This window comes from Myotis brandtii, unplaced genomic scaffold, assembly GCF_000412655.1.
Source record: "Myotis brandtii unplaced genomic scaffold, ASM41265v1 scaffold2239, whole genome shotgun sequence".
Taxonomy (NCBI): domain Eukaryota; kingdom Metazoa; phylum Chordata; class Mammalia; order Chiroptera; family Vespertilionidae; genus Myotis; species Myotis brandtii.
The window spans coordinates 47,234-55,550 of NW_005358397.1; the positions used below are offsets into that span (position 1 = coordinate 47,234).

The window sequence follows — 8,317 nt, forward strand, 5'->3', positions numbered from 1 at the left end:
CTCCGCCGGAGCTACCCCGCACCTACAAGCCGCGCCCCCGAGCTAGACCACGCCCCCTGGAGCCCCGCCTCCTAAATCTTGACTCCGCCCCTGGGGTCTGAAACTTGCGCACCCGCCCTGAACAATTAATTACGCAAAAGTCAGTCCCCCAGCCCGGGTCCTGCAGCGTGAGCCTCGACTCCTCCCCTAAATGCCAGGACCCTCCCTTTGCACGCAGGCTGAATCAAGGCTGAGATCCTCCCCCCTCTCCCCGAACCCCACCCCTGAGTCCTGACTCCCCATCTTCAATGAAGCCTAACTCGCCTCCAAAACACCTTCGCGCGGGCCCCGCCCCTACTCACACCCCCTTCTGCGAACTTCCAGGAATAGGTGATCTCCTCCTTGGGCAGCTGGAAGTTCACGGTGCAGGAGAACATGGCCTGATCGCCCCGTCTCACCGTCACGTCCTGAACTGGAGACAGGCCGTGCGTCACCACCTCTGCCCCTCCCTCGAACCGACCCCGCCCCTCCTCCAGCTCAGCCCTTTCCCGGGTTCCTCCGGTTCCCGCCCTCCCGGGCCGCGCTCCTCACCTGGGCAGTCCAGCGGGAGGTCGCAGACCTTGGAGTAGCACCCGCGGCAGCGGAAACGCCGGGAGAGAATGCACCCCTGCGGGCGGGAGCGCTGGGTCTGGCTGGGCGCCACTAGCCTTTCCCAGCCCGCGCCCTTAAGCCTCCCTGGGTTCCATCAGCGGGAGCCCGGGCCCCGCCTTCTCTGCGCTCATTGGCTGGTTCTCACCATTCTCCGGCCTCTGGGTTTTTTTTATTGGTTTGCTTTGGCTCTCGGACCCGCCTTTCATGAGCTCGGTGTGCAATGCCTGCTTTTCTCCAGGGCTCTTCTTGGCTTCCTTTGGATCGGAGGCCCACCCCTGCGCTCCCACTAGAACACCCCTCCCACCCGCCCCCCCGTTTCGGCCCTGACCGCGTCCCTTACCCCCGCGATCCTGAGCGTTGAGGGAAGTGCTTACCGCAGGGAGGGATGCAGGCCTGAACTGCGGAGAGAGGGGAAGCGTCACCGCCCTGGGAGTGTAGGGGGGTGCCCAGCTGGGGCTCCCCTAGGAGATGTTACCGAGTTTAGGTGCATTCCTCGGAAGGGACGGGGCCAGGCCTGCTGTATGCCACCGGGGGGGACCCGGCCGGGCCTGCAGAATTGCACTGGAGGTCAGGCCCGGTGGCTTCTGGCCATCTAAGGGTGGCAGTCCTGCTGTGTGCACCGAGGAGGCGGGGCCAGCCCCGGTGCATTCCACCGAGGGGGCGGGGCCGGATCCCTGGCGCTTCTCCGGGGCCCGGTTAGAGGTGTGGCCAGGCCTGAAGCAAGTAGCCCACTCTCACAGCGCGCGGGGCCAGGTCCAAGCCAGAGGCTGGGGCTGATCTGGGACAGGACCGTCCCACGAAGGGATCCTTGCTGGGGAGGGAATCTTAGATCGCAGGGGCGGGGCCAGATCCCCAGTGGTTCGTTCCTGCAGGAGTAGAGCCTGTGTCCCACCCAGGGCAAGCGGTTCAGAGCTCCATCAGGCGAATGGCCGCTTTAAGGCTGGGTTTTTTAATAAAATTGTGTGTGTACCTGGGGGAAGGAGTTGGAGTCCATTTTACCTTCTTTAAGCTGCGCGGAAGCGTTACCGCCCTGGGAGTGTAGCGGGGTGCCCAGCTGGGGCTCCCCTAGGGGATGTTACTGAACTTGGGTGCATTCCTCGGAGGGGGCGGGCCAGGCCTGCTGTATGCCACCGGGGGGACCCGGCCGGGCCTGCAGAATTGCACCGGAGGTCAGGCCCGGTGGCTTCTGGCCATCTAAGGGTGGCAGTCCTGCTGTGTGCACCGAGGAGGCGGGGCCAGCCCCGGTGCATTCCACCGAGGGGGCGGGGCCGGATCCCTGGCGCTTCTCCGGGGCCCGGTTAGAGGTGTGGCCAGGCCTGAAGCAAGTAGCCCACTCTCACAGCGCGCGGGGCCAGGTCCAAGCCAGAGGCTGGGGCTGATCTGGGACAGGACCGTCCCACGAAGGGATCCTTGCTGGGGAGGGAATCTTAGATCGCAGGGGCGGGCCAGATCCCCAGTGGTTCGTTCCTGCAGGAGTAGAGCCTGTGTCCCACCCAGGGCAAGCGGTTCAGAGCTCCATCAGGCGAATGGCCGCTTTAAGGCTGGGTTTTAAAAAAAATTGTGTGTGTACCTGGGGGAAGGAGTTGGAGTCCATTTTACCTTCTTTAAGCTGCGCAATGGCCTCCCGCATTTTCTCTGCAGCGTAAGGGAAGGCAACCTCATAGGACCCTGGAGGATGGAGGGGGAGGCCTTGTGGTCCAGACTCTCCCCTCCTCCACCAACCCGTCCCCCACGGTTGGGCACGGTTGGGCGAGCTCAGCTGGACTCACCGTAATGGTATCTGTACCTCTTTCCCAGCCCCTCTCTACCCGTTTTTGGTATAGACACCATTTCCTCCTCCCACCTAGTCTATTCCCAATCGCCTTCCTTCTTCCTCCTGCCCATCTCTCTGGTGGAAGCCCTTCTTGTATCATCTGTGTTTATCATGTTGAGGGGAAGGGGGAGGTTAAAGATCAGATTCCTCACCAAGGCTTCCTAGGCCCGGCCTAGTTTCCTTTCACTCTCCATTCCATCCCTATTGTGCACCTTTCACTTCTCCTAAATGGGAAGGAATATTTTCTAGCACCTCAGGACCTTTGCACATGCCGCTTGTTTCTAGTATATCTCCCCCCTACCCCTCTTCATCCTTCATGTCATGCCTTACATAGGCAGTGCATGTATACATAGGCATGAGTTACAAAGGTGTTTGAGAGTTCCTAAGAGTTCACGTCAGCCCGATCTGGTTTGGCTCATTGGATAGAGTCCGACCTGCAGACTGAAGGGTCCCAGGTTCGATTCCAAGTTAGGGCATGTGCTGGGGTTTCGGACTCGATCCCCAGTACGGGGTGTGCAGGAGGCAGCTGATCAATGATTCTCTCTCATCATTGATGTTTCTCTTTCTCTCCCTCTCCTTTCATCTCTGAAATCAATAACAAAAAAATTTTTTTTTTTAAAAAAGAGTTCACGTTATACCTTGTGTCATTTACTTAGGTTTTCCCTGACTACAAACCCAATTTATTTGAGTTTCTTATTTTTCTCTTAGTTCCTCCTTCATTGCATTCATAGCTCTGTTTGTAATTACTTATTTTATATATATGATTATTTAAAGTCTATCTCTTAAGTTAACATGTCCTTCTTTAGTGCTGTGCTCCTAGAACCCAGGAGCCAGCTCTGAGTCTTAGAAAGTGTGGCTCAGTAATGCCCGGCCAGTGTGGCTCAGTGGTTGAGCATCAACCCGTGAACCAAGAGGTCGCTGGTTCGATTCCTCATCAGGGCACATGCGCGGATTGCAGTCTCAATCTCCAGTAAGAGGTTTGCAGGGAGCAGTCGATCAAAGATGTTCTTCTCTCTTTTATGTTTCTCTATCCCTCTCCCTTCCTCTCTCTAAAAGTCAATAAAACATGATAACTTTTTTAAAAAAGTGTTCAGTAATCATGTGTAGAACTCCAGTATTCAACTGGGGTGGAGACCACAACGGGTGGTGGCCTGTGGCCCAATTCCACCCCCTGGATGTTATATTTAACCTGGAAAGTGTTAAAATAATGAACCAGTTGCCGTGTAAGATTTGGGAAAGTCACATAAAATGTTGGCATGTTTTAAAACATTTGGAAGAGCTGCAACACACAGAATTTCCACGAGGCTGCAACTAGCTGGAGCTTAGCAGCAACCACGCCCTTAGCCATGGCATGTACCTGACACCTCTCCATAATCCCCACCTGGATTCATTTCTTCTCATTCATTCATTCCTTCACGTTCTCTGTCCTTATGGGTGTTTTGAGTTCTAACCATCGTCTTCCAAACTACAAGGTTCTGTGATTTTTTCCAAAGTGGATGGCTGGATTGTTTTGGTGGTGGAAGTTGGTTTGGGAAATCAGCGATGCAGAGGGTGTCTTAGGCTAAACGGTGCTTCTCCCAAATCCATATGTTGACGTCCTAACCCCTGGTAGTTCAGGATGTGACTGTACTTGGAGACAAAGTCTTAAGGAGCTAATGAAGTTAAAATGAGGCCATTAGGATGAGCCTTAATGCAATGTGACTGACTTCTTATAAAGAGGGAATTTGGACTCACAGAGGGAAGGCCATGTGAAAACACAGGGAGAGAGATAATCAACTACATCAAGTAAAGAGGCCTCAAGACCATTCAAGAAGAAACCAACCTGCCGACACTGACATCTTGGACTTCCAGCCTCCAGAATAGTGAAAAAATAAATCCCTGTTGTTTAAGCCACCCAGTTTGCGGTAGGTACAGCAGCGTCAGCAAACTAATACATAGAAATTGCCAGTTTCCTCCAAACGTCTATTACTCTTTAGTTAACAGAATGCTTTCAGCCAGAAAAGCACCTCCAGCTAAAAGACTACATTTCCCAGCCTCCCTTGCAGCTAGCTGTGATCATATGACCTAGTGATGGTCATATGACTAAGTTCTGGCTATTGAGATGCAAGTGGAAGTGTCCCTGTGGGAGTCTCCGGAAGTAGTCTTCTTATTAAGTAACATGTGCCATCTTCTCTCCTGCTGCTTGAAACTTGGATTGGATGGCTGGAGCTCTACCAGTCACAGAGGACCATGAGGACAAGGGGTACACCCTAGGATGACAAAGCAGAAAGCTGGGAGGACCTTAGGTTCCCAAGAAAATGGAGCTGTTATACTAGCCTTAAGTGCCTATCTCAAGCCTTGTTTGGTATGGGAGAAACAAACTTCCCGTAGCTTCAGCCATTTCGGGTCCCTCTGTGACTTAAAACCATATAGAAAGGGAGTGAAATGAGGATATTGGCAAGGGTGGCTGAAGTGATGATCACTGGGTATAAGCTGGAGAGAGGGGTACCGAAACCAGGAAGTGGGTTCAAGATGAAGAGTCAAGGACTTAGAGGTCTCGTCTCGGCCACAGAGCAGGCAAGTGGTCTGGGGAGATGGCAGGATGATTAGGAGGATGTGGTCAGTGTGGGATGCTCGAATGAAAGGCCAGGATGCTGGAGGAGTCATTCAAGAAATATCTATGGGCCAAACCAAGTGATGCATGGTGAGGGTGAACGAGGGATTTACCAAGGAAGCCATGGGGGCGGGGTGTCATATATCTATTAAACCCTGGGAGATAGAGTTGAAATGTCCAGAGACCGAGAGGCAGGGGTCATATCAAATGAACCACAAGGTGGTGCTGATTGGTGCTGTGAAATCTCTCCAAAAGAGGTGTCTATGGTGAGGAGCTTTCAGTGTTTCGAAGGTCTGGATCAGAGTCCTGGCTCTTCCGCTTATGGGCACACCCAACCCACATCTGAGATATCCATCACGTGACCCCCCCCCCCCCCATCCCTATGTGACTTTGGCCAAGTGACTTAACCTTCCTCACTTTCCTCGTTCATGAAATTGGGACCATATCGGTGTCTACCTCACTGGGTTTGGGGAACATTTAATGCCGTACAACACAAAAGCATTCTCACCCCCCACCCCAAATTATGTGCCAGGTACCATTTCGTGACTGCATGAGATACTGTCTGTAACCACTTAGAACGGTGCCTGACACACAGTGAGTGGTACAGAAGGGTCATCCACTTACCATCCCCAAGTTTGAGATGAGGAAAAGGAAGCATGGAGAGGTTAGGAGAGTGGCCCAACATCAGATAGCTAGATCTGAAAACTCTGGTCCAGCTATCTCCTGGGCCCGTTCTCCTTGTCTAGCTGAGCCCCAACTTCTTCATCTAGAAATAGGGGTTTATAAAACCCCATCCTACCAGACTGGTATGAGGCTATCCTTGAGGATAAGTAACATAAATAAATTTGTATTGGCAGACACAGCCTCCTCCATATATGGGGCAGGTTTAAGCATACGGTCAAATCCTTGACCTTCCTTCTCCTCCATCTTCATGTTCCACCTCCCTCAGTTCAGACTCATCTTGACCCACCTGGACCACTGCCATTGGTCTGAGCCACCACCAGTCACCCTTGCTTCTGTCCTTGTCCCACATGGCCCCAGTCATATCCTGTCTCCTTCTTAAGGCCCAAGTTGGTACAAGGTAGCAGTTCTCAAAGTGTGTTTTCAAAGGGAACTTGTTAGAAATGTCCATTTCTGGGCCATACCTCAGACCTACTGGTCAGAAGCGGAGGGTTGGGCCCAGGGCCCTGCCTTTTAACACGCCCCCAAAAGATCCTGAGAATTCGTACACTGGGGCTTGAGAATCTTACTGACCTACAAGGTCCTTCAGGATGCGGCCCTTGGCTGCCTCACTAATTTCATTTCATTTCGATTTCTCCCTCAATGATACCACGCCAACCACACTGACCCCAGGGCCTTTGCACTGGCTCTTCCCTCCGCCTGGAATGTTTTTCCCCCAGGTTTTCTGCGTGGCTCTCACTGACAAAGGTCTTTGCTCAACTGGACCTTCTCATGTGCACCTGCCCTGACCAACCTGTTTAAAATGATCAACCCACGGGCCCAGTCCTGTTCCCTTGTTTTCCTCCATAGCATGGTTCACCAGTTGACACACTATAGTAGTTCACTGATTACATTTCCCATCTGCCTCACCCCCACCCCCTGCAATAGAAGCAACCCGAGGGCAGGTGACTTTCAGTTTTGTTCCCGGCACATTAAATATATCCCTGCAGAACATATTGCACCAGCTTCTCCCGGCCTCCAGCAGGTCCTCCGCACAGCCCCAGAGGGTCCTTCTATACCCAGAGCTGACCCTGTCCTTCCCCTGCTCACAGACAGACTCTCAAGTCTCCCTCACTTTTCAGCTACACCCTGGACCCATTTACCTAGATGTCCCCCGGGTCCCTTGCAGTCACTATGTCCTAGCCCAGCTCACTATCTACCCCACTGCTTCTCTTCCTAGACCCCCCACCTGAGGGATGACCCACCACCCACCACCCACCCATAGAGCCAACCCCAGGCACTGTCCTCTAAGCTCCCTCTTCCCCTCCCCGGGGAGGGAACAGCCCACCAGACCCAAGCCTCACCCATCCTGCCCTCGACGCCCTCAGCCCTGTCCCCTCATCTCCATCTTCACAGCCCCCGCCCCAGCTCAAGCCTCCTCCACCCCAGCCTCCACCCAGTCCTCCCAGCCTCCACCCTGGACTGTCCCCTCTTTTCAACATCTTCTGGGACAACATGGCCCATATGGGGAGAAAGGGCGTTTCCTGGGGTCCTGCCCTGCCCCTCTGCCCCCTATCTCTGCCAACTCTGATTCTTTAGGTCTTTGGGGGGTGGGGGGATCGCAGCTGAAGTCTCCTCCATCCTGGACCCCCAGACACCCACTGGATAGGTGGGTCCCTTCCCACCTTTGGGGATCTTTGTCAAAATGCCTGGTGGGCAAGAGCAGGGAGCAAGAAGTAATGGCAGCTGTTAGGAATAAGCCCTGAGCCCCCAGACCTCCGAGGAGGCCAGTTTATGTTGCACAACAGGGCTCGGGCCTCCCTTCTTCCCCCAACAGTTCCAGTCTCTGGCATAAGGACTGTAAGTCTATCCCAGAGGAAGAGCTCCTGTTTGAGGTCCTCTCCTCAGGGGGCCCCCTCCCTCTCTCTGAGCTCCGAAGCCGTCCTGGGAGGCAGGGAAGGTGTCCCACCTTACAGGTAGGTAAGTGGAGGTACAGAAGGAGGCAGTGACACGTCCTGAACTTCATACCCAAGAAGAGCCACACAGCCGGGTCAGAACTCACATCTACCTGATCCGACCTGGGCTTCAGGCTCCCCGTCTATGGGGACTGTCCCTTTACCTGCTGCCATCATGCCCCTGAGAAGAAACTGGCTACCCAGTGCCATCTGCTCCTAGACCACTGCCACCTCCCAGGGGCACCCCCTCCCCCCTGCACACGCCCCCATCTCTTGGGGGCTCCGAGCCCACATCTCCCACTGCTGCCGCCCCCACCCCACTCACCCTGAGCGGTGGCTATCTCTTGGAGGGAGAGGGTCATCTGGGTGAAGGAGTCATGCAGGTGGCTTCTCTCATCGTAATCTGGGGGTGGGGGTGGGGGTGGGGCAGAGGCTGAGGGAAGTAGCTCCCCTAACATATCACCTGTGTGAACATTCTAAGACTTTGTCCTATAGCTACGAGTCTCTGTCCTCCCATCCAAATCCTCCTCCCTCTGCCCTGGCCAGTTTGGCTCAGTGGATAGAGTGTCGGCCTGAGGACTGAAGGTCCGGAGTTCGATTTGATTCCGGTCAAGGGCACGTACCATGATTGCAGGCTCCTCCCTGGCCTGGGCCCTGATGGGTTTG

General features: G+C 54.4%; 2 protein-coding genes across 4 annotated transcripts in view; both read right to left on the reverse strand.

The window, feature by feature from the left end:
* Nucleotides 1-6: 6 nt before the first annotated feature.
* Nucleotides 7-2,905, reverse strand: LOC106726072 (sperm acrosome membrane-associated protein 6-like). 3 transcript variants are annotated; one of them, XR_001362087.1, is made up of 4 exons: nucleotides 2,230-2,905; nucleotides 1,005-1,629; nucleotides 571-646; nucleotides 7-451 (listed from the first exon to the last, which is right to left on the reverse strand). XR_001362087.1 is itself a non-coding variant. In XM_014539634.1 (4 exons), the coding sequence occupies exons 1-4, from the start codon at nucleotides 2,290-2,292 to the stop codon at nucleotides 285-287; spliced, it is 330 nt and encodes a 109-aa protein (XP_014395120.1). In that variant the 5' UTR covers nucleotides 2,293-2,905; the 3' UTR covers nucleotides 7-284. The 3 variants fall into 3 exon arrangements, 1 of the variants encoding a protein (XP_014395120.1); XM_014539634.1 differs by having other exon boundaries at nucleotides 1,005-1,028; XR_001362086.1 differs by having other exon boundaries at nucleotides 571-1,629.
* Nucleotides 2,906-3,060: 155 nt separating this feature from the next.
* LOC106726074 (sperm acrosome membrane-associated protein 6-like) overlaps nucleotides 3,061-8,317 on the reverse strand; it is a 6,675-nt gene continuing 1,418 nt past the window's right edge. Inside the window, exons 2-3 of the mRNA XM_014539635.1 lie at nucleotides 7,977-8,054; nucleotides 3,061-4,692 (exon numbers count right to left, since the gene is read on the reverse strand). Of these exons, the coding sequence (XP_014395121.1) occupies nucleotides 4,661-4,692; nucleotides 7,977-8,054 (110 nt within the window). The 3' untranslated portion in view covers nucleotides 3,061-4,660. The remainder of the gene's footprint in view (nucleotides 4,693-7,976; nucleotides 8,055-8,317) is intronic.

Bases quoted from the DNA above. Each gene is read 5' to 3' on its own strand.
- LOC106726072 (XM_014539634.1), bottom strand. From the start codon at position 2,292: ATGAGGTTGCCTTCCCTTACGCTGCAGAGAAAATGCGGGAGGCCATTG. The intron at 647-1,004 runs GTAAGCACTTCC...TCCCGCCCGCAG, and splicing joins GGCCTGCATCCCTCCCTGCG to GGGTGCATTCTCTCCCGGCG. The intron at 452-570 runs GTGAGGAGCGCG...GCCTGTCTCCAG, and splicing joins CCTCCCGCTGGACTGCCCAG to TTCAGGACGTGACGGTGAGA.